Source organism: Alligator mississippiensis, chromosome 1, assembly GCF_030867095.1.
Source record: "Alligator mississippiensis isolate rAllMis1 chromosome 1, rAllMis1, whole genome shotgun sequence".
NCBI lineage: Eukaryota > Metazoa > Chordata > Crocodylia > Alligatoridae > Alligator > Alligator mississippiensis.
In genome coordinates, this window is record NC_081824.1 from 140973990 (window position 1) to 140998466 (window position 24477).

The 24477-nt window shown below is 40.4% G+C and overlaps 1 protein-coding gene across 7 annotated transcripts in view; it reads left to right on the forward strand.

The window, feature by feature from the left end:
- The window catches only part of QKI (QKI, KH domain containing RNA binding), a 281160-nt gene that overhangs the window by 192105 nt on the left and 64578 nt on the right, over positions 1-24477 (forward strand). For all 7 annotated transcript variants that reach the window (XR_009455620.1, XR_001371952.3, XM_014596742.3 and 4 more), the window contains one exon: positions 13985-14128. Coding sequence is in view for 5 of the 7 variants with exons in the window: in XM_014596742.3 (XP_014452228.1) it covers positions 13985-14128 (144 nt within the window). In the remaining 2 variants the exon portion in view is untranslated. The remainder of the gene's footprint in view (positions 1-13984; positions 14129-24477) is intronic.

The following is a 24477-nucleotide window of genomic DNA, read 5'->3' on the forward strand; positions in this document are numbered from 1 at the left end:
TTTAAGGACAAGTGTACTGTTACAGATCTGGGCAATTCTGGGAGCTGGTGTGGTGGCCAGTGTGGCTGAGGCAGCCTTGGGGATCTGCGTGGCTGTTGTCTTACATATGGACTGCAGTTCTGCCTAGAACGCTTGCAGCAGTCTAATATATGGATGTGCTGTTGTCATAGCTGTAACTTCTAAACTCCTCTTGCATACATATATACCAAGTCTAATGAAAGGATCCTTGTGGTACTCAATACAGACAGACATTTTTCTGTTTATTTTTTCCCCTGCATCATTATTCTGCAGGTTTTACATGCTATAATGCTGACATAGTCTTCTGTCAATGCACTATAAAGCATTGAGTGAAAATTCATGTTCATTGGGTTCTCCTGGGATCTCTCAGTTCAGGGGGTGATGGTAAAGTAAGAATAAAGTTTGTTTAACAAAAATTTACTTAATACCTTTTTCTAATAAGGAGCTCTTTGTTTCATGGTTGGTTGTTCAAATGTTGTGGATACCACATTAAGTGCACACATGCCTTATGTACACAGCATCAGAAGTTTTGTTTTGTTCCCCCCGCCACTAGCAGTGTGCTTTGGGGCTGGGTTTGTATCGTGTATCTGCTCATGCTCCTGTATGAGAGCTGGCAGGATGAAGTAAGTACGTCCCTTCTCCGGTTTCCATCTTAGATGCTATGAGTATCTAACCCACAGCCTAAGAGAGGTTGCTTCAAATTCTTCATAATCTTCTAAGCATCTCTAGAGCTCCTTCAACAATTTGAACCTAACTTTCCTTGGCTATCATCTCAGAAAAGTATTTCAGGCTTTTCAGCATCTTATCCATCTCTGGAGCAGTTAGGATCACCTTTTCCTGTTAATAAGGTGCATGGAAACTAGACCTGCTTAAAAATCTCATGGCACTTGATGGCAAGCCACTGGAATTCCAGTGGCAAAATTAGTCAAACAGAGGTCCTGAGTACTTTTCCTCAAGGTTATGGGAACTTCTGTGTTCATCTACATTGTGTTAGCCATGCAAGAGAACATGAGATCAAAAAGGGACACCACAAAGGAAACAGACCCTAGTGACCTTGATGTGTTTGGAAAATGTATTCCTCAGCTTCGTTGAACCTCTATAACTGTTGCTTGCAAGGAGCAGTAGATATCTCTAGCATTGCACATGCAGAATATCAGACATCCCAAAGAAACTTCAGGCCATGACTGAAGACTTTTTCCTTTTTTGAGTTACTAAAGCCACCCTGCACCTTGATGATTCATAACCTGTGGCAGCATTTGGCAACCGTTTTAGATCGTAGACCTAAATAAGCTAGTTTGGATCAGAGGATGGCAGGTGCTAGGAACCAGCTGCCACTTTTGCCTACAGTGGCATGGGGAAATTGCCCACCACCATCGTTTTTCCCCATAGCAAAGATCACTGCTGAAGCCTGCTGCTGAATGTTGCTGAAGCCCCTGATCCACAGGCTGGATCAGATGACTCTGCAGGCCATAGGTAGCAGATACTTGCCCTGTGGAATGCCATCCTCAGCCAAGAAAGCATATATCTGTATGCCATCCCCCGCAGAGTGATCATCATGCCATAAAATACGTGAGACAGCAGAGGACACCAACCTTCATTTGCCTCAGCAGCATAGCCTCAATGTGTCAGCAAATTTGTTGAAATGTTCAAGAGCAGCAACAGATGACCAACTTAGAAAGCTGTCTCTTATCAGTGGAGGGGGAGCCTGGGATTGTGAGCCCAGGGTGCCCCTGCACCAATTCCTGCTGCTGCTGCTATCCCATAGTTGACAGGGCTCACAGTGGGGGCAGCATTCCCCATTCTGCCTCCACTGTGAGCCCTGTAGCTGATGAGGCTGGGGAGTGGGAAGTAGCATTCCTCCCACTGTGTGTTAATTGGCTAACCCCCCTCCCCCCCCCCTTTGCCCACAAGCCTTGTCAGCTGCAAGGCTCACAGCAGATGGTGCACCCCTGTGGCTGGGAGCCTCTACCTGATTGGGAATTGGGAGGACCTGGCCACATGTTCAATTAATGGTATGAGAGCAAGCCACAGAGTTACTGCACGTTTTCTGTGGAATTATTGTGGCTTATTACTTGTTTTGTCACACCATTAATTGATTGAACATGTAGCTTGGTTACAACTTAAGGTGTGATTAACTGATTCTATGAGGCCATAGAATCATGGAGAAGTAGGGACCTTCAGAGGTCATCTAGTCCAGCTCCTCCCCTGCCTGAGGCAGGATCATCCCTATCCATATAGACCTATATAAATCCATTGTCTGACCTTCTAGCAAAACTACAGAGTCAACCCTAATAATAATAAAACCACAAGACATAATATTCTAACCTGTTATAGGTGAAGTGGTGGTCAACGTCTTGCTGCTGCAAGTTTGTTAGAATATGCTTGAGAGATTCAAGAAAGAAGGCCATGCCCCCCATTATAGAGGAAGGCAGCGATTTCCTCCATCATCCCATGTCTCCAAATTGACTAGTTTGTGGCTCTGGACTTGCAGGATGTATACTTCTGCATCACCATCTACCTGGCCCACAAGAAACTTAAAATTTATCCTGGGACTAACCATTATCAGTCCAGTTTTATGACATTTAGATTCTCATAGCTTTTTAGTGTTCATCAAATGCATGACTAGTGACAGGGGTTTAGGTTGTAGCCATGTCTGCCTATGTCCTTAGACCAACAAGGTTCCTTGGGTGAATTTGGTATCTTTTATTAGACCAACCCAAATAGTTGGACAATATTTATTAAGCAAGCTTTCGGGTTCAAAAACCCTTTGTCAGGCTAAGGAAGTTTCAGCAGTTGGTATGTGCTCTTCCTGGATGGAATGAAAAGTAAAGAAGCCAGGGGCTGGGCTGGGGAGTCAGTTGCCACGCAGATTATAATGTATCAAAAATCCAATGTCTATGTTTAGTCCATGATCTCTAGTATCCAGGAGGTTGATAAAATGGAGCTCATAGGCCTGTTTCTGGGAAGTGTTGTGTAAGTTTCCCTTGAGGATCAGGACTGAGAGATTGGAGAGAGAGTGGCCCTTCTGTGAGAAATGTGCCCCCCACCGGTAATTGGGTATTTCTGTCTTTGAAATCCACTCTCTTTCCAATCTCTCGGTCATGATCCTCAAGGGAAACTTACACAACACTTCCCAGAGACAAGCCTATGAGCTCCATTTTATTAACTTCCTGGATACTAGAGATCATGGACTAAACATAGACATTGGATTTTTGATACATTATAATCTGCGTGGCAACTGACTCCCCAGCCCAGCCCAGCCCCTGGCTTCTTTACTTTTCATTCCATCCAGGAAGAGCACACACCAACTGCTGAAACTTCCTTAGCCTGACGAAGGGTTTTTGAACCCGAAAGCTTGCTTAATAAATATTGTCTGACTATTTGGGTTGGTCTAATAAAAGATATCAAATTCACCCAAGGAACCTTGACTAGTGACATTAATTTTATGGAACCGAGGAAATATGGAGTTATGGACAACTGTGATTTGTGCTCCTGGAAGAAACTAGAAATACTCTCTGATTTCTCCTCTTCTTCCCCCCCCATTTTTAGGATTCTTTATTGAACTATCAGAAATTTATCTCTTGCCATAGTAAGCAAGAGAGTTGCTAGGAAACTTGTTCTACTTCAGAGCAACAAGAGATTAGTAATCACCAGGGATCCGTGTTTTCCATTTCCCACAGAAGAACAGAGAGAACCACGGATTTCCCCTTTATCTGAGAAAACACAGATTTCTCCTTTTAGCAGAGATGCCCGTGGATTCTCTGCTTTGCAAACAGCTCTGCAGGCTGGCTGAGCTCCAGCCTGCAAAATGTGTTTTCAAACAGGGTGGATAACCCCAGCCATGCCCTGGAGTGGGGCGGGGCTGAGGCTGTGTCATCCATGGTTCCGCTCGGCTCAGCCTCACTCTTCTCCTAGAGCCTGAGGTAAGTGGGGCTTGCAGGGGGCTTGGCACCCCTCTGGCAGGGCTAGGGGTGGGGGGGTTGCGTGTCATGGCTGGGGGGCAAGGAGCTGGCCCCACCCCCACCCGAGCAGGCAGTAGTGGGGGAGCCAGCTCCATGCTGCATCTGCTGCAGCTGACTGCTGTTGGGGGCAGGGAGCTGCAGACTTGGGGCCCTAGCCTCATAGCCCTGGCAGCTGGGGGCCCCCTCCAGCAGAGCAGAGGGGGCAGGGGCTATCGGTGGGGGTCAAGAGGCACAAGTAGGGCAGGGGGGCTGCTGTAGGGGTAGTGAGGGGCACCAGCAGTATTGAGGGGGCTTTGGGGGCAGTGAGAGGCACCAACACAGTTGGGGTTACCATAGGGAGCTTTTAATTCTAATAGTGGATTTTTGGGTGTTTTTCAGAGAATTTGCGACTTTTCATCAAAATTTGTGATTTTTTTTAATCAGAGAAAACCAGGATCCCTGCTAATCACAGCATATACTTGTCTGCAACTTCTAAAACATGTGTTTGCATTCATGTGTGTGGTGCCATTTGCTGGACTGCACCTCTAGCCCTGAAAGCTATATGTCTGAGGTGCTATATATGGTGCCTGACCACACATCACATGAACAGGGAAGTTCAATGTTCCTCAGTCCTTTTGGGGATTGCTTTGATGGTTAAGACCCAGTGAATATGGAGAAAAAGGTGGCATCTTTTATTTGGTCTCTGACACAGATACTTCTGGAATAGGCTGGGATATCTACTTGAATCCCCTAAAGATTCAAGGTTTATGGCCTTTGGGGAGAACATGAAACTATATTTTGTATGTTCTGGAGCCAAGGACTATGACTTTTTGTCCATTTTGCCAAACTAAGGGACAAATCGTATTGAACAGTTAATCAGTGGTGCACTTGATAAACAGTTAAGGAGTCTCAACTACTACACTGGCTCTGCATCTAAGTATGAAAAATACAGGCAGTCCTTGGACTTACGACACAATCGGTTTCTGAAAACAGCTTCTTAAGTCGAAATGTTGTAACTCGGAACCAATTTTCTCATAACAAAATATGTTATAAATAGGGGATTGGTTCTTGAATGAAGGCTGGATACCCGTTTTCACCAAAAATACCCCAGAACTTTGTACTCGATCAATTATAGATGAGTAATGTAGCTACGTTAATGTATTTATATTGTAAACAGCAATCACTGATTTGGAAGGACTTCTTTGAGGTGGCTTTGCTGGATGTTTTGAAGGGTTCTTGGCTGGAGGCTTCTCAGGAGTCTTGGCTGCAGGTTTTTCTGGAGTCTTGTCTGCTTCCTTAAAGAGAGTGTCCAAGGAAGTTTGGACAGATGCTCTCCAGGGAGATGAGCGACGCAGCAAACTTGTTTACTGGCATGGCATCACATCAGATCAAGCGTTGTAAAGTTGAAACAAACGTCATAAAATTGAAACAGGATGTCAATTTATAAACATTTTAAGTGCGAAACATTGTAACTTGAAATGTTGTAAGTCGAGGACTGCCTGTTTTGCAGACTTCCTGAGCAGACAAATAACCATCAACCATGAATGGATTACTGCTAAACCCATCCTAGATCTAATGTATTATTTGTCACAGTAGATATTATACCAAGAATATGAACTTTGCTCCAGAAGTAGCAACAACCTTTGCTCCCTGTTAGATGTTTTTCTCCTTCTGTAGTTTCTCAACGTTGTTAGATTCAGGACATCCTTCTTTAGACTTGAAGGCACCCCTTGGAAAATTCCAGCTCCTTCTTTTCTTTCATTTTTGGACTCCAGAAAAATAATAGAGCAATTCTTTTGTTGAAGTAACTCAGAAGGACCATAATGTGGTAGAATGGTTTTGATGCTATGAATTCCTATTTTAAATATATGGGGCTAGTTTATGACTCATGTTTGCACACCTAACTGTTAACATTACATAGCACCTTTGAAAGTATCTAAAGACACCATGGTTGAGAATCTCACTGTTCTAGGGAAGGTAGAGTAGATTTGCACCTTATCGACTAACTAAATCAGAGATGGATAGCATGAGTTTTTGTGAGCCATAGCTTGCTTCATCAGATGTTGTGAAATAACATGCACAGAATGGTTTGAATACAAAAGACAGGGAAAGGAGGGAGGGAGAGGGGAAGGGAATTATACACAGACAACCCCTGCTTAGCGCTCTTAATTGGTTCCTGAAAAACCAAGAGTTAAGTGAAATGAGTAACTGAAAGTATTTGATGACCCAAGATGGTGACCGCAAGCGTTTTTAATGACCCAAGATGGTGACTGCGAGTGTTATAGTGAAACTTGCTGAACGCTAAGTGAAATCATGTATCATTTTAAAATGAGTGCTATAGCAAAATAGCGCTAAGCAAAACAGCGTTAAGCTGGGGTTGCTTGTATAGGGTTTTTTTTTAATTGGATTTCTCTAGTTTGCTGCCCAGTTGTCGTTCTTGCTTTGGTAAGGAAGGTAATATTTGGTATCAGTATTAAGTTTTTTCAGTAAGTGTTTCCTTTAACCCATATTCATTTTTGAGTTAACATTCTTGAAATATTAGGGCAAAATTGAAGCAGACATAATTAGTCTATTATGACTTTTCTCAAGTTGCAAATTTAGTGCCCCCCTCCCCTCCCCCCCCCTGCAGCTTAAGGGTATAGATAGACATTACAATTGTGTTACTATCAAACGATACAGATACATACTATTTGGACCAACTGCATTGTCTACATCATTATGTGGTGATTCAAATGCAATGAAACCACATCAATTTTAACCCTGTTTCATTCAGCTTCAAAATTAGGGTAGTTTAGTTAACTTGTATTGCTACAACATCATGCAGATGTAACAACTAGTGCAGAGGTTCCCAAACATTCTTATTGCAAACCCCCTTCCAGGTTTACCAGCTGCCCGCATTCTCCTACCAGTGTACATTTTGTACTTTAATCTCTTAAATGCCAATTATTTTTATAATGAAAATTAAATCATCCATTATACAATTTCTTCTGTGTACTGCTCCCCCCTCTGCCCCCGAGATGTCTTGCCTGCCCCTAGGGATGCATGTACCACAGTTTGGGATCCCCTGAATTAGTGTGACAGCTTATGTTTACCCTGGAGAGCAACAGCAGCTCCCTGTTTTTCTTAATCAGTTAAAATGTATGCCTGTCCATACCTTAAGTTGGTGTGTTCAACACAGACCTGGCATTGTTTATGAATTTGTGCAACATTTTTAAGAGCACTGCTAGAATTGAATAACTTTTGAAAAATTATTTATAGTTATTACTACCAATGATCTGGGTTTGGTTTTTTGGTTTCTTTTTGTCCCTGCCCTCCATCTTTCAGTGAGGATATCCACTGGAGCTGCTGTCCAAAATGGCTACTGATGCAGTAAATTTGTCAAAATGCTGACCATTAGTTTTTCCAATAGCAGTGATAGTGTTTTGTAAGTACAGTATTATTATATCTAATTATCTAAGGTTTTATTACTCAGGATAAGTCATTTTAACTAAAAGTTGCAGTGAAGTACTGTATTTGCATTAGCATTCAGGGTTTTTTTAAGAGTTAGATTTTAGATAGCTGTTGTATTTAGTTCTGCCACTAAGGGCACAGACAGACATGGAAAAAACAAAACAACACTTTACTGGATGAGGCAGTGCGTTTGTTTGACCTGGCTTTACAGCATCTTTATAGATTGGGCGCTTCAGCAGGGCTTTTTGGCACTTTTATCTAAAAGCCAATTAAATCAGTTTTAGATAAAAGTGCCAAAAAGCCCTGCTGAAGTGCCTGGTCTATGCAGATGTTGGGCAAGCTGGGTCCAGCTAATGCAATGCCTCTTCTGAGCATGCTCTGTGCTTCAAGTAAAGTGCTGGGTTTTTTTCCATGTCTGTAAGCAACCTACATGTTAAAAAAAAGAAGAAATATTTTGTGTCCGTGCCTATTAAGTCATCTAAAGCAGAACAGTGTCTAAAATGCATAGAAAATCTATTTTCATCTTTGACCTTACAGATGGACTACTCCATGTAATATATTTAACTGAGGAGTGAAGTTGGGATAATGAGAAGTATGACATACTTGGAGGCCTAAAAATATTTTGCCACTTCTATAGGAATTGTTTATGGCTAGCAATGCAGCAAGATAAAAATGTGTAGGACAAGAATTCTCAGTTTGTTATTGTGGTCCAAAAAGATGGTTTTGTGGACAGTTTATTTTTACATTCTGATCACACAGGTTGTCTGTTGTCCTCTCAGTTGTATAATGCTCTATCTGTATCAGTTGCTTGTTTAAAGTGGTAGTAGGAAAGTATGTATTTTCCACTGTTCTTTTAATGCCAGCTAGCAGCTGGAAACGGGAACTAGCTTTATTTTACCAGTAGGTTTTTCATGAGCCAATAGTAGTAGAAAAGATGAAAACTACCAAAATATGTGAATCTCTGTTTTAAGAAAATAAATGAAGTGTGATGATTTTACACAGGGTCTTGATAAGACATTGTTTTTCTAACATCAAAGGTTAGTTATTCTAGGCATGCTGAGTCATGTATTGCCTTTGCTTTTTGTATCTATTTTTAACTTTGCACAGCTTCCCCCTCCCCCCAGTTCTGTTTTAGCAATTGAATTTAAAAAAGGAATTGCAGAAGAATGAATTTTTACTACCTGATATGGTGACCTCAGTGGAAAGGTGTGTGGAGAAATTTCATCATATCTAATATCCTCAGGGTGCCTCCACAGTAATGGAGGTGTGCACAGAGGATTGAATAAAAGTAAAATCTGTCAGTATCCTAAATTTAGCCCTGTTCTTTAAGCTTCTGCCAAACCAGAAACATGAAGTAAAATTTCATCTGCTACTTATAGGTTTTAATGTGGTTTAATTTAGTTAGTTTACAAACAAACTAACATTAATTAAGCATTTCTAATATTGCTGTTCACCAAGGTTATGGCATAGATTATTTTATTCTGCATTATTTTTTGCATCTTCCACTGCCAGCCGTTTCTCATCTTGCTTTATAAACAGGCTCTGGTGAGCAGTGAGGTGTCAAACTCATCGGGCACCGGGCTGGCCGAAGGGACCAGATTGGCCCCAGATTCCCCACCCCTTCCCCCTTCCCTATCATGCACTGCAGGTGGCACCCGTTCTGGCTGGATCAGGACACAAAATGCATGTAGCACCTCTGCTGGAGCCTGTGCTGCATAGAGCATCAGTCCTGGACCAGCTGGAAGAGGTTCTGGATCTGGAATGCAGGGGACACACAGCTGGAGTGGACACTGCACATGGCTTGCATACTAGACTGGTCAGGATGGGCTGTGTGCACCACAGTCCTGGATTGGTGGGGCAGACACTGCGGGCTCTGGATTCAGTATGCTGGGGCAATCTGGTCTGGCCTTGTGTAGAGCCAGCAGCACCTGAGGTTGGATGATGTGTCTCTTCAGACCCAATCTTTGACATCCCTGGTTTAAAGTGTACGTGTGTAATTTCTAAAATTTAGGATATGTGTAGTTGAATATATTTTTCTGAACTTTCTTTTCTTCTTTATAGTTTTTGATCTTTTTAGACTCCTTCAGCAGTTGTACCTCCAAACCATTTGACTACACTATTAGCAAATAGTTTTTGGCCCAGTAGTAATTTTCAAATCTCTTGGTCTTATTTTTATGATGAGAGGTATTATAGCATATCCAAATAGTATTCGCCCTGTCACCCTTCTAAGTTGTTCAACATTGCTACAGAAGAAATTGGGTATATGTTATCTGAAATTCAGTAAAGGTAGTTGTAATTCTCTTATCCCATCTTCTCTGAAAGCCACTCCTAGCCATTTTTCTGTTTTATGTATCCTTGCTTTTCTCCATTTTCTCCTAAATTCGTAAATAAAATACCCCACTTGGTTAGTAGCTTTTAATAGGCCAGCTTCCTGGTAAAATTTCTAATTTGATATTTAATGTATGAGCTTTCTACCTCCTCTTCAATAAAGGGCCTGAGTGGGAGAAGAGAGGGTTTGTTTGTTTTTTCATGATTTGCTTCATGAAAAGAATTAGCATATTTTTAAGTACTCAGTTGGCAGCAGCTGTTTCCCACAATGCTTAATTCAGTATTTGACATGATTCAAGGAAGTATAGGGGACAGCAGTTGTTTAGAACTTCAAGCCCTTTTGAGCCGAAGGGAGGTGACCATTTTCAGCTCATTTTCAGCTGCCTGGTGACCATCTTTAGCTGATCTTTTTTCTGTTGAAACAAATTGTATGGGCTTCTAAATAACCATACGGCATAGACTGCTAAAAAAGTTTTTCAGTAATAAAGGAATTGAAATTGCTTGCTATGGTACAACTGAAGCCAAAAGGAAGGTGGGCTTTTGGGGATAAAGGGTGTGTGTGGATGTGGGTGAAAATTGTAACGAAAAGGTGTTGGAACCTTTCTATTTCCTTTAGTCTTTCCATTGCATATTGCATTTATTTAAAAAAAAAAAAAAAAAAAAGTACTACATAGTCTTCTACCATCTCCAAAACTTTGTGCTTAAAGTTCCTATTTAAGGTTAAAGAACTGTACCTTAATTGTGGTAGGCCCCGCTTGAGTGTTTGCTAGCAGACTGTTAGTGCACTTTTCTTGAGACTGACAGAAAAAAACAGAATACGAACTCTGCTTGGAGCCTTAATTATACACTTCTTATTATTTTACATAGTTTTGTGTGACTGCAACACTACAGGGGCTGAACAGTATTAGAATATAGTTATGGCCAGTGTATGCAATGTGTTTTCCACTTCAGTAAATAATGCATAGTTATTTACAGTGATTTATCACTTGGACTGTTGGATTGCATATAGCTTTTCATACATCCTAGTGACGCAGCCTAATCAGATCAATTATACGTATGAAAAGCCACTACTTTTGTATTTCTAACAAAATTTGAAGTCATTTACAAATAACCAGTTAGACCATTTCACCAGGGTATGCTAAAGAAATAAGTTTGTCCTCTAGCTGTGTTTATTTTAAAGTTATAGATGAGGTTTAAATCCATCACAGCAGTGCATGTTTTACTTTCCTCTGCTGACAGGTTATAACTTCAGTAAAGAGAATATATTATTGCCCCTTGGCTAAGTATAGCTTGTTTCAAGGCATTTCACTAAATCTGTTTCCATTGTTAGAGAAATTGTTGGCACAACGTTGAATTTGTTTATTCTGTTTACAGTTGCATTGGTCTTAAATGGAGGTAGCTGAAACTGCAAGCAGACATGCACCTTTAAAGAGGCATTGGTTGCTTTATCACTGTTGTGCTACCCAGGAATAGCTTTCCTTGTCATTGTCCCTCTTGAACTCAGTCTTCTTGACAGTGTTCTCAGGGTGCCACTCTTCATCAGTCATGCTTCCAGTTGCTGTGGCATGTTCCTTTTCCTGTCAGTTTCTCACAATTTAGCACAAAAGGAAGAACAGTAAATTCTTCCCACTGCCGGGGTGGTGGCGGGGGGGGGGGAAGATGGTGGGGAAAAGAAAGAGTACTCTTCCAGTTCTAATAATTAAAGAATGATTTGAATTGTTTAAATCAGTGGTTCTCAACCTTTTCAGGGTCATGATACCTGACCTCCACTTACTTGAATGTGGCAGCCCCCTCATCTGAGAACCACTATTTGTGCTGCCTCAGTTTACCACAATGCTTCTTAGCCTGGTTATGCTACGTCCAGATTAAACTGCCCTACATGCCTGTTGCACAGCCAGCTGGCCCTGCATGCAACAGCTCCTGCATGAAGAGTCTGTAATCAGCTGAAGGCAGGCAGGAGCTGCCTCGTGCTGTGTAACCCGGCCTCATCTGGCACCACAGTTCTCTAAGAAACAGAAGCGGACTCCCACATCTGTTTCTGGGAGGAATATAAGGGGTACTGGACCAGGAAGTTTTGCACAGTACAAAGCAGCTTTGCTTGCCTGCCTTAAGACGACTACAGGGAGAGCATGTGGGGTAGTTTTTCCTGGCCACTGCTGCTTTGGCACGTCTGAGCCGTCCGCGGTGCCTCGGTTGAGAACCACAGATTTAAATGCCAGTTACTCTAAGATGGACACAGAGATACAGAAGCTTTGATCATGATAGTGAGTGGGCAGATATCCTGCAGCTTCTGTAGATCATTAGTTAAGCTTCTCATGTCAGACTTTATAAATGAAAGGTTACTTTTCTCTTACCTAGGCTTCTGAAGTTCACATAAGTAACTTTCAGTCAGTGCTATTTAGAATCAGTGCTATTTACTTAAAATAATAATATTAAGAGAAGACATTTAAATACCACATTTCTTAAAACTCACAGTAGCTTTATAGCAGTATGTCAGGGGACATCATTACTCCACATTTTGTATTTAGCAGTATTTTTTATTTTAATATGTTTGGCTTCCATTCCTCCAATGTAATAAGTCCCGAGACACATTCTCATAGGCTTCGGGTTTTTTTTAATAGTTCCATTGCTATTCATTGTTCATTCAATAGAATATTTTACAGTTACAACATATAAATTAAGTGTAAAATGGTATATTCTTTCTGTTCAGGTTGGTGTAGATTCAGGTACTTTTAAGTCTGAATGGCCAGATACATTTGTTTGTATTGATTGACATTTCACAAACCAAAAGAAAAGCTAAGAGTTAGTAGAAGAATTTTTAAATAATTTGGAATAAAAAGTCTGTTCTGAACTGACATGGTTTGCTTTGCATTTCTTTAAAACATGAATTAGTATTTAGTAGTACTAGGCTTGTCCTACAAGGAGTTTTGAGAGACCCTATGTTAGGTCCAGCATGTTTTATTTCAGGAGTTGTTTAAAAATGCCTCTGGCCTTGTGGGGTAGGATAAAGTATTTAAGTTGGTAATCAATAAATCTTTCTTTTCAGTAACATGTCTATGTCTATGAAACACTTAATTACAGCACAGTTCTAGCTGTATTTTAATATTACCACATTATCATGACAGTTTAATATTTCCTATTTAGAATACTGCAGTGACAGGAAAATGCTAACAAACTTTGTTCTCTATTCAAGACAGGTAAGGTTAATTAGTGTCATCCTAGCCAACTGAATTGGCCTGGAGATAAACCAGTGTTTTATAGCTGTACATTTTGGAACAGAAATTGGTATTTATAAGTATGTAAGATCAAATAACATGTCAAGTTTTGTAGAGTTTTCTGTCTAACTAACTTGGCTCAGTTACTTCTGAAATATTTTTGACTCTGCCTCAAGGTAACATTAAAACTTAGCACAGATATGGTACTATGTAAATAAGGCAATTGGCATTCCTTTGCTTATGAGAAGTTCTGTAGAATGACTATGGATGCTGGACTAACTTCTCTTGAGGTATTTTAAATGCGGTTTCTTAGCACTCTGGAGGAAAGCAACATAACAAATTCTTGAGTAATTAATGTGAGTGTCTACATTACTGTTCACTTGAAAATGCCAGGTTATTTATCTGCTTATTCACTTTAATTCTAAAATGATCTAGGGAGCAGTATTATGAACAGTTTCTGAAGTGTCATTCCTTAATTCTTTTCTTCCTCCATACCATGTGACTGTTAGTTCTTAAATAAGTTTTGTTCTTTTTATGGTTATCCTAAAAGAAAAATAATTTCTGAAGAGGAATTAGTTCAGTAGGAAATTGATTTTCTTTTACATGTGCAACCCGATATTTTTTATTTTTTGCTTTGAAAATGAATACATTTTAGAGTTTAAGTTTTTGCTTGAGATTTTTCATGTGCGTTTGGTATATAATATCTTGCAATGAAAAATTCTAAGCTATACTTGCTTGCCAGAAGGCATCTGAAGTTGTAGTAGTTCATTTTCCCCCAAATAAGATGAGCCTGTAAAAGATTTTCTGAAAATGCAGTATGCTCGTATAATTTGTAATAAACCCAAGCTGTTCAATCTTTGTCTCTGTAATATTAAGTATCAAGCCCCGCCCCCCCTTTCCTATTTTTCGACTGAAAATGTGATTTTTATAATTCATTAAATTGATTTGTTCTTGTTATTTCTAACTTCTGGAGCCAACGTAACGATACTTCATACTCCATGTTTGTTTGATTTTTACTTTTTTTTTTTTAAGGAGGAACAAAATAGAGGCAAACCCAACTGGGAACACCTGAATGAAGATTTACATGTACTAATCACTGTGGAGGATGCTCAAAACAGAGCAGAAATCAAGCTGAAGAGGGCTGTTGAAGAAGTAAAAAAGTTACTGGTACCTGCAGTAAGTAATCCTATCCATACTTTTGTCTTAAATGTTAAGGAGTGACTTCTGAAATGCAGATCTCAAGTACCATTCCAGTAGGAAGAAAAAAAAGCTGTAGTCTAGCAGATTCTGGCCCTATAGCCCAATCTTGTGCTGGTTTATAAGTGTATTGTGTGTTTATAAAGTAATAAGCAAAATTAGATTATAACATTTCCATTGGAGTAATTCCTTATTGTTCAGAGAAATGATCTTTTTAGGCTATAGAGAAAAAAATACTTGGTAACAAAATGTAGGCAGAATTTTTCTACAACCTTTTTAAAAACTAGGAGTTGTGCTGTTTTGTTTTTAAGTCATTGTTGCTGGCCAGTGGTTTTGGTTATGCCAGAAAATCATTATAGTCATTAAGTGAGCCGATAGCAGGCCAACTTTATTATGGTGTGGACTTGGAGCTCCAATTCATATTGGGATTTTACATGCTGCCCGAATGAGAATATTTCATAGAAACTAAAGTTTGTTCAGACAGATTTGTCAAAGCTGCAAAATGCAACAGGTCTTTTTACAGATTCTTTATCACTTTTACACTTGTTGAGGGAAACTAAATTTGATTTAATATTGCTTGTATATGTGACTATTGTAAATGTCCCTTATCATTCAAGCCTTTAGTGCTGAAATTTGTATGCGTTAGCAACTGAACGCCATGGTTTTATTAAAAGGATATTTGGAGTATCAAATAAGTATTTTGCTCCCAAACGAAGAATGAATTGATCTGTAAAGCATACAAGTTGTAATGTTAGATCTCAAGTAGGCTATAAAGGAATAAGATTCATTTGTTCCTTATTTTTAGCCATCCATAACAGGCAGTGAAAGAGCTTCCTTTGTGTACCATAAGCTGTTAAAAGAGGTTAACATCTCCAGTTTTAAATCAAACCATTGCCACTAAACCCTTTTTTCAGTGGTTTATAACTAGTATTTGTAAATGCAAGCCAAATATCACATTTGAGAGATTATTATTTGGCCATTTTAAATGGTAATAGACTACAGACTTCTCTATGGTTCCTGTACCTCCAGTCATTTGTATATAAAACATTTTTGGTGGATTAAATACTGTAATTTGTTCCAGAATGGTCCAGTATTCTGAACTAAAAGTTTTAGTTTATGCTAATTAATTAAATATATAATCAAGCTTTTGTTATGTAGTTTAATATTTAACACATGAAAGCTTAAGAAAGTGCACTTTCTGTTGAGCAGATTTCCTCAATAAATGTGAGCCCAAGCCATCAAGTTCTACAAACATATTTAGAGGGTTTTTTTCATTAGTATTCTGTCACTTAGCCTCCCAAACATGAAAGAGAGCTAATTTTTATTGCGTTTCTGAATCTGCATGCTGACAGCCCCAGAGCTTCAGCACATGGTCAGAGTTTTTTAGCAGAATAAAAATCCAGTTTCCAGTTATTTTTTCTGCTGCCCTTTCTCTGAAGCTCCAGCGTTATTGCCATGGGCAGGGGTGTCTCAAGTCATTCTGGTCCATTGGCATTAAGGTCTGTTCCATTGGCATTGAGGCACTGTTCAACAGGGATTAAAGTTGAATTTCTGGACATAAACGGCTGACAGTATCTAATCTGTTAAACTGAAAGATCCTGAAAAATTGACTGCTTTTAACAGTTCTGGAATCTGTTGTGATGTTTAGGTATCTGTTGGTAGTGTATATTGATGCACTAGGGCTGCTTGCAGATGTTAAAAAAAAAAAAAATGAAAAAAGTGCTTTACCAGAAGTATTACTTTGACCCAGCTCTGCAGCATCTGTATAGATCAGGTGCATCAGCGGAGCTTTTTGGTGCTTTTAGCTAAAGCTGATACAATCATCTATTAGATTAATAGGGCTTTTTTAGTCCTTCTAAGTGCCCGATCCATATAGATGCCGCAGAGTTGGGCCTAACTAAGACGCTGTCTCTTGGGCATGTTCTGGTCTTGGCTCAGGAAAGTGTTAAGTTTAAAGCGCTGCTTTTAACATCTGCAAGCAGCCTTTGTTACTATAATTTATCTAGGTTTATTACTGCTTTATTAATGCATCTGGTTCATTTGACAATTGAAAAATATAGTTGTTTAGAAGTGAGAGAAATTTTGAAATGAGGCCATTTTCAATCCTAATCCTGTCCTCTAAAGTGTCTAGTTCCCCAGCAGTTTTGGTGTCAGCCACGGATTAATAAATGTACACTCAGTTCCATTCTCCTAGTCTTTAATGAAGGTATTGAGCAGTATGAGAACATGGGCAAGACCCTAACATATACTTCCTCCTAGCTTTATATTTAGCTATTGCTTGGTACTTTTCTTTTTGAGTACCATTATCCAACCTGTTTCACACCCACCTTTATATAGTTTCATCTAGACCCAGGGTATCAAACTAGCCCAACTGCCTGGGTCCTCCATCCACACCCCTCCTCCTTTGCTATTTTTGGCACCTTTTCAGTTTTCTGGGACCTTACCAGAGTTGTTGCCTTTTGTCTACTCAGCCCCAGGTCTCCACCGCCTTATTTAGGTTGCAATTGTAATATTTCTCTTTGAGAGAACAATTCAGGAGCAGATTAGTTCAGCAGTCATGTCCCCCTCTCTCAGCAATCTGAACCTCCATGTCTTTCAATAGGCCTTTCCCAAATTTGGTACTTTTGTTGTAGGTCTGCTTCACTCAGTTTTGAGGTGCTGTTTTCCTCCTATTATTCACCCAAAACTGCTTTTGAAAATCAAGAAAGATAAGGCAGCCTATCTGAAGTGTGACTTTTTTCCTGGTTAAAGTTGAACTGTACCTTTCTGCGTAGCTTATTCCTAAATTGAGCTCATTTGTCTTCTGTTCATTTATCCTGTCTGATTTCTTTGGATGTTAAGAGCTTTAAAGTTTTATTTACCCCATTCTCCGAAGTTCTTAAAAGTTAATATTCTTTTGTGGGTCAGTGCGAAAGAAATATGTTCTAACACTATATATTATTGCTTCTCAGCCTCTTATAAGCTAAAATCACATGTAGTCCGTCCTTGTTCAGGGTAATCACCTGTGTCCTCTTCATGTCAGGAAGTATTCCTCCAAGACTATTGTGCAGTGGAGGCTGCATCACTTGTTGTGTTAAGCTGCTGCATGATCATAATAGCACAGATGTAATAAACTCAGCCAGCTGGATGATGTCTGTAGCTATTCATGTTATCCATACAGATGTCATATCCCTCTTTGATAGTTACATCCACCTGTCGTCCCAATTGTCTTTTCTGTAAGATGGGAAAAGATTAATTTATGACAAAGGGATAATTACTTATCAGCAGTTCTGTGTTCTCTGTCTTCTCCCATCCTGTATCCCACTTTTATTCTGTGGAATGGTGATACATTTTTGGCATCTCCATATGCTGCTTTATTTAACATCCAGAGTTGAAGGGCTGATTTAACCTAAACGAGGCAGCATTTTCTTACAAAACTTTTGCCTCTGCTTCTGGGTAGGAGCAGCTATAACATGAGTGGATGTTCTTTATTTCCATCTAATGGGACAGGAGAGGACTACAAAAAAGAACAAACAGTAATTTTCCCAGATTGTCACTATTAAGCCTTCTACAGCATAGGCTGTTACTGTGTTTATAGACTGCAATGGATAGGAAAGATTTGCGTCTATTTTAAAAAAAGAAAGGGGGCGGGGGATAATTTTGTATGTGTATTTGGTATTTTGCTGTTACTATAGCAGTAAGACTAGACTCATGGGAGAATTGTAAGTGCAACAGGAGGCCATCCTGGCTTATATAGCAACCTCTTCAATGAGTTGATACTCAAAAAGGAAGCCAACAAGTTGAAATTTTGTCATTGTACTAGGGAAGAATATCAGGATATCGCATGGGCGTTCAGGGAGAAAATTAGGAAGGCCAAGGTACAATTTGAGATGCAACTGGCAAGGGAGTGAAAAACAATTAAAAGGACTCTGCAAGTGTGAAAAGTAAGATGAAAACCAGAGAAACCATAGATCTCTTACAGAATGCAAAAGGCAGGGTAGTAATGGACAATGCAGAGAAAGCTAAACTTCATAATATCCTTTTTTTACGTCAGTCCTCACAAATAGGGGCAGATAACAGATGAGTGCAGCAAAGACAGGGAAGTAGAAAAGCAGCCTGGAGTACTAGCAGAATAGGCTGGTGATTAATGTAGAGAAGCTAGATGCTTTTGAGTCAGCACAGCCATATAGGATATACCCTAGGGTACTAAATTAATTTCACAGCCATTAGTTATCCTCTTTGAGAACCTGTGGGGTCAGGTGATGTTGGATATGATTGGAAACAGGCAAATAAAGTGCTCATCTTTAAGAAAGGAAAAAAGGAGGATCAGAGAATTACAGACCAGTGAGCCTGACCTTGATACCTGGAAATATTCTGGACCAGGTCCTCAAGGAGTCTTTTGTGAAGTACCTAGAGGAGAACAAGGTGATCAGGAGCAGCCAGCATGGATTCACCAAGAACAAGTCATGCCTGACCAGCCTGTTTCCTTTTATGATCAGGTGACAGGCTCTGTGAATGGGGGGGAAACTGGATGTAATGTATCTTGACATTAGCAAGGCTTTTGATACTCTCTCTCACAACAGTCTCAATATCAAGCTAAGGAAATACAGACTTAGATGAAGGTACTGTAACATGGATATATTTGGATCATCTTGATCAATGAGTAGTTATCAATGGCTCAATGTCTAGTTGGGAAGAGATATCAAGTGGGGTTCCCCAGGGGTCTCTTCTGGATTTGGTACTGTTCAACATCTTCATTAATCATTTGGATAATGGAATTATGTGCCTGTTGCAGATGACACCAAGTTGGGTGGAGTTGCAGGCACTCTGGAGGTCAGGGCTAGAATCCAGCACAACCTTGCTTGTCAATAAAAATGGTACACAATTAACCAGATGAGATTCAACACAGACAAGTGGAAAGACTGGCACTTGGGATGGAATAATTGTATGCACATATACAGACTGGGGAATGAGAGGTTAGGCTGCAGTACTGCAGAGAGAGACCTGTGAGTTTCAGTAGACTGTAAGCTGAAACTGAGTCAACAGCGTGCGCTCATTTAAAAAAAAAAAAAGTCAAAAGTGTGCTGGCTTGTATCAGCAGGAATGTCTTTTACAAATTGAGGAAAGTGGTTCTTCTGCTGCGTTCAGCATTGGTGAAGTCTCGCATGGAGTTACTGTGTGCAATTTTGGGCTCCGCACTTCATGAAGGATGTGGACACATTTGAAAGAGTTCAGCACAATAGCAGCAAAAATGATGTGGAGCCTGAGAAGCATGACTCAGAGGGAAAGGCTTGGAAGTACTAGGATTATTTAGTGTCTAGAAGAGAAGACTTAGGGTGATAAATGTTTGAAGGTTGCAGGTTCAGTCCCTGTTTCGATCTCTCTTGAGGTCCCTTCCAGCCTTACTAATCTATGAATTCTATCTGAAGAATAATCTCAGAGAGAATGGAAATGGGTTTTTATCTATGGCTGTTTGGGACAGGACTAGAAGCAATAACCTCAAGCTACAAAGGGGGAAACTTAGGTTGCGAATTAGGAGGAACTTTCTGTATGAGGGTAGTCAAGCATTGGAACACGCTACTTAGAGAAGCTGTGGAACCTCCATCCTTGGAAATTTTCAAGAGGTTGGACAGAGACTTGGCTGAGATGGTTTAGTCAGAGATGATCCTGCCTTGAGCAGGGGGCTGGATCAGATGAACTTGTGAGGTCCTTTCCACACCAAATTTCCTGTGATCCTATGATCTTACAGTCTGGTGTTGTGTATCCTGAATTTAGCCTTAGGATATTCCATTGTTTAAAGGAGAACTTGAGTTAATTTTATCTCAGTATTTATAGCACTATTTACTGCATATTATTTTTCAAAACAATATTGAAAATTTGTGCGACAAAACAAGTGATGAAAGAAATGGAGGACTATAATCTGAAACTCCTTGGAAGAAGCAAATGTCAGTTGCTGATTTGTTGCCAAAAAGGATTAAAATAAAACCATAACGGAAGAAGAAAAAATGGCTCATTCACATGTAGTAGCATTAGTTAAGACTTCCAAAGCAGAAAAAAATCACTTACATATTGAGAACCAGGATCTGATTGCTCCAAACTAGATTTCAGACTTTGTATGCATCATAATATTATACATCAGACAACCATGATGATAAGTTTGAAGATAGATCCTGCATTTGATTTGAAACATTAACTTTCAGTTTTCTCAAGTATGACAGTAAATGGGAGGCTTCTATACCAAAGTTGGAGATCAAATAATGAAATATAGAAAGCAGTTGGTAAAATTAGGATGGTAAAAGACTTTTAGAATTGTTTTTTGTATCAGGACTTGTCATTGGTGGATCACAACACAATTCTCATACAAATATATGGTTTCTATATGGTAACTTGGAATTCTCTATACAGACCTATTAGGAAACAGATTGACCATCTCTGGTAAAAGGAAATATTGAATATTTCTTAAAAAACAAGCATATAACATAAGAGAAGTCAGGAGTAAGCAAAGTTTCGACCAAAATTCCTCCAAGTAAATAGAGGGGAACCTCAGGGAAACAAAAATGAGCAGCTCCCACCCTCCCTTACCATGTTGCCACTCAAACAAAACCCATCTAAGAAATGAACAACAAAAAGCTAAAAAAATTTGCAATTTCAAATTGATACAAGAAATAGGTTTCAAGCGTTTATCAAGGCTTGGACTTCTCAGGAAGTCAGTATTTTTATGTCCTTGTTGTTTCTGCAAAGATTATCATAGATGTAATACCTATAGGTGATTTCCAAAAAAGTGGACTTGAGGACTGGTTTATTGAGGATATGTAGAATTTATGGAAAAATGGAAACAAACCCAAGCAAGCAACAGCTTCTCAAAAATTCTTCCAGAAAGAGAATCGCCAAATAGCCTTTTTACAATAAAGCAGCAGGAAAAAAAAGAAGAAATACATGGATAACAATTGACAAAGAATCTGAAGCAGTCCCTGAAAGAGAAGATAGTAAAACAGTTAATCAACTCAGTGGAATTCTTACTGGCAAGCTTATTCCCATCAGTGAGTATAACTAAACAAGGAAATAAGCTAACAGAAAAATTAAAGTGTGACAAGTAGAGCACTTTAAGGAGGTTCTAGACCAGAGGTGGGCAATTTATTTCAGCTGGAGGGCTACTTAATGAGTTTTGGTGAGCTGTTGAGGGCCACAAGGGTAGCCCTACTCCTTCACAGGTGCCCAGCCCCTTGGTTGCCATCTTGAAACTGGAAGTCCCACCCCTAACCCCCCAACCTTTGCCACCAGCAGTCCCTCCCCTGCCCCTGGAAGTACTTTTTTTGGGGGGGGTGGAGGGGAGTTGCCATCTTTGAGCCGGAAAAAAACCAAATAATATACTAAAAATCAAACATCTATTATAACCCATTTTAATTTAAAAAATATTTTTCTGTATTTACATGTTTGCATAGTGTATATTGAGGTGAGTGATTGCATAATAGCTCAAAGTAAAGTCTTACTTTTGTATATTGGGAATGTGTGGGGTGTGGTTGAGGTGGTAGGGTGTGTGGGTAGGGTGTGGAGTTGGGGTGTAATTGTGTGGGGAAGGATGGGAAGTGCAGGGCTGGGGGAGAGTTGGGAGGTGGGGGTGTGGATATGGTAGGGGGTGGAAGATACACTCACTCTCTCTCTCCCTCCCTCCCCCCCCATGGTGAACAGCAGCTGCAGGCTTCGGGGCACCGATGACTTGCACAGGTGGAGCTGCTTCGTGGTGCATGACTCCAGCCAGGTCTGGGAGCTGCACATGGTAGCACGGAGTGGGGCCAGGCCAACCTGCCTTCGTCACCTGGTTCTCCCTGAGTCATAAACACAGGTTCTGGGGACCCAGCCAGAGCTGCATGCCCTCGGTATGGGCAGGAAGTGCTGCGCACTGGGGCCAGACTGGGTGGAGAGCCCCGTGCAGTGGAGCCAGCAGTCTGGCCCCACTTTCTGCCACCACATACAGCTCCCTGGACTTTGCCAGGAGGGAAGGAGCAGAACTGGTTTGGCTCTATCTCATGTAGTTCCCTGCCTTTCCAGAAAAGTTCCAGGAGCTGCATGTGGCAGGGAGCGGGGAAGGCTGCCAGTTCCATTGCATGGGGCTTTCCCTCGGTGGCGCATGAATCCTGGGAGCTGCACGTGAGCTGAGGGGAAGCTCCTTGCAATGGAACTGGGCTGACCCGGGCTCCATGTTCCTGCTCTGCCCCACTGGGCACGGAGCCCATGCTCCAGGCTCCAAAATCCTGCCCAGCTGTTGCTTCCCTCCACCCACCACTGTTTCCGTACCTGCATCCCAGAGTGCTGCAGCAAGGACACATAAGGAGGAGCTGCTGGAGGAACTGAGCAGTTCCCTGGGCAGCTGTAGCAGTAACAGCAGTAGCAGCCCCGCCTGGAAGCTGTGTGCTGGCTGCCCTGGTGGGAGTTGGCAGATGCCCATGTGGAGGACAGCAGGGCCAGCTGTGTACTGGGTCAGATATGATTAATTGGACCAGATGAAATCACCTGGCAGGCCAGATCTGGCCCATGCATCATATTTTGAGCCCCCCACCCCGTTCTAGACAGGCCAGCCCAACAAGAAACTCCGCCCCCCCCCTCCGAAATGAACATGGAACTACACAGCATAACATCTTGCATCACAAATACAAATAAAAAATGCTACAAACAGCCCAGGAAATTGGCAGTTTGAAGCCTGTCTCATGAGGAAGCATTAAAAGCTTGTGGTGGCAATAGCATCTATAAAAATTATCAGAGCTTTTCAACGAAGTGTGGAGTCAGGAAAAACCTTTAGAAAACTTACTTTATAGTCATAATAACAGAAAAGTGATCTGTGTGACCATGATAACTAGCAATATGTTACATTCCTTTTGGTGGTAGGCAGAATCTTTTGCAGAGTAAAGGAAGTGAGTTGAGGCAGAACTTAAAGGAAGAGCATGCTCAGCTTGGACCTAGAAGACCATGTGTCAACTACATTTTCACTTTAAGAAACATAATGAAGAGTGTTAAATGATGACAAATGCTCACCATGAATTGTATAGATATAAGAACCTTTCACAGTGTTCATGGTTCACTCAGGTGCATAATGAAGTGTTATGGTATGACAACAAAAATATCAGTAAAGCTTTCAGTAAGTAGTTTGATAAATATTGATGTAAAAAATTGTGTTCCGTTTCCTCTCCTGCTTGGCATAGCCATCAACTGTGTTATGAGAACAAGAGAAGATGGATACAATAGAGTCATTAAATAGTTGCACTAAAAGATTTTGGTTTTGCTGATGACATTCGTTCTCTTAAATAACAGCACAACTAATATGGATAATCTTTCAGTGTTTCCTTGTAGTATTACAAGAAAAACATGACTAAGAGTTATTTAAAAAAAAAAAAGTGCGGGGGTTCCCTACCATCTACCAGCTCAAAGATAACTTTGGAAGGCAAAGGAATCTAAGGGCATTTATACACATACCTTGTCTGTTTTGACGTGCCAGAAATCCAGTATGTCGGAGTAGACTCGATTAATCGAGTCTGCAGAGCACGTGAGCTGATGCGCCTGGTGCAGCGTCATACACATTTGTATAAATGACTAAATGCATGTCAGCTCACAGAAAATAGCGGTGATGTGGTTTTGTACTAAAACAGTTTTGATGTGTTAGTTCAAAAGTGTGCCGCTGCCATTTTCTCAGTGCTGACGGACATTTTGCTATTTATACAAATGCCTCAAATGATTCATTTGCTTTGGCAGGTACATGTTAGCCATAAGGAAATGTGATGAATTTGCAAGGCAACAGTTACATTCACGGGCTTAAACAAGATTGGATCCCTAGCATTTTATAACTTAAAGAACAAATGCCAAATCTTGAACTAAATGTTACTTTCACATTAAGTTGTGGATATGAAAAATGTAAATTACCAAAGGTGTATACAGATTTCTAAATTGTTCTGAAAACAAATACTGTGCACCAAATGGAATGAATTTATTACGAATGCTGAGATTTGTCAGAATTAATTATTTCTCTTCAGAGTTTTTCAGAAAAAATAGTTCTCTGGGACATGGCAAGAATGTAGTAATATCATCTGGCACTGCAAGCAAGGCCATTTGTGCAACTGAAAGAACATGTGAAAAGGGCCAAGTGAAAAAAATCCTTGTGCCAAACGCTACTAGGGGAATATTGATGGAACTTGATAATACCCACAAGGCTTAGAAAAAGTAGCCTAGGATGGACAGAGTGGTGGACCTTTTTTCCTGCTCTGAAATGATATCAACAATTTAAAAGAAATTTGGATTCAGAAAAGCATTAGGAAAATAAGTTCTATTTTGCTAACTCTAGAACAGCATTTTGCAGTTTT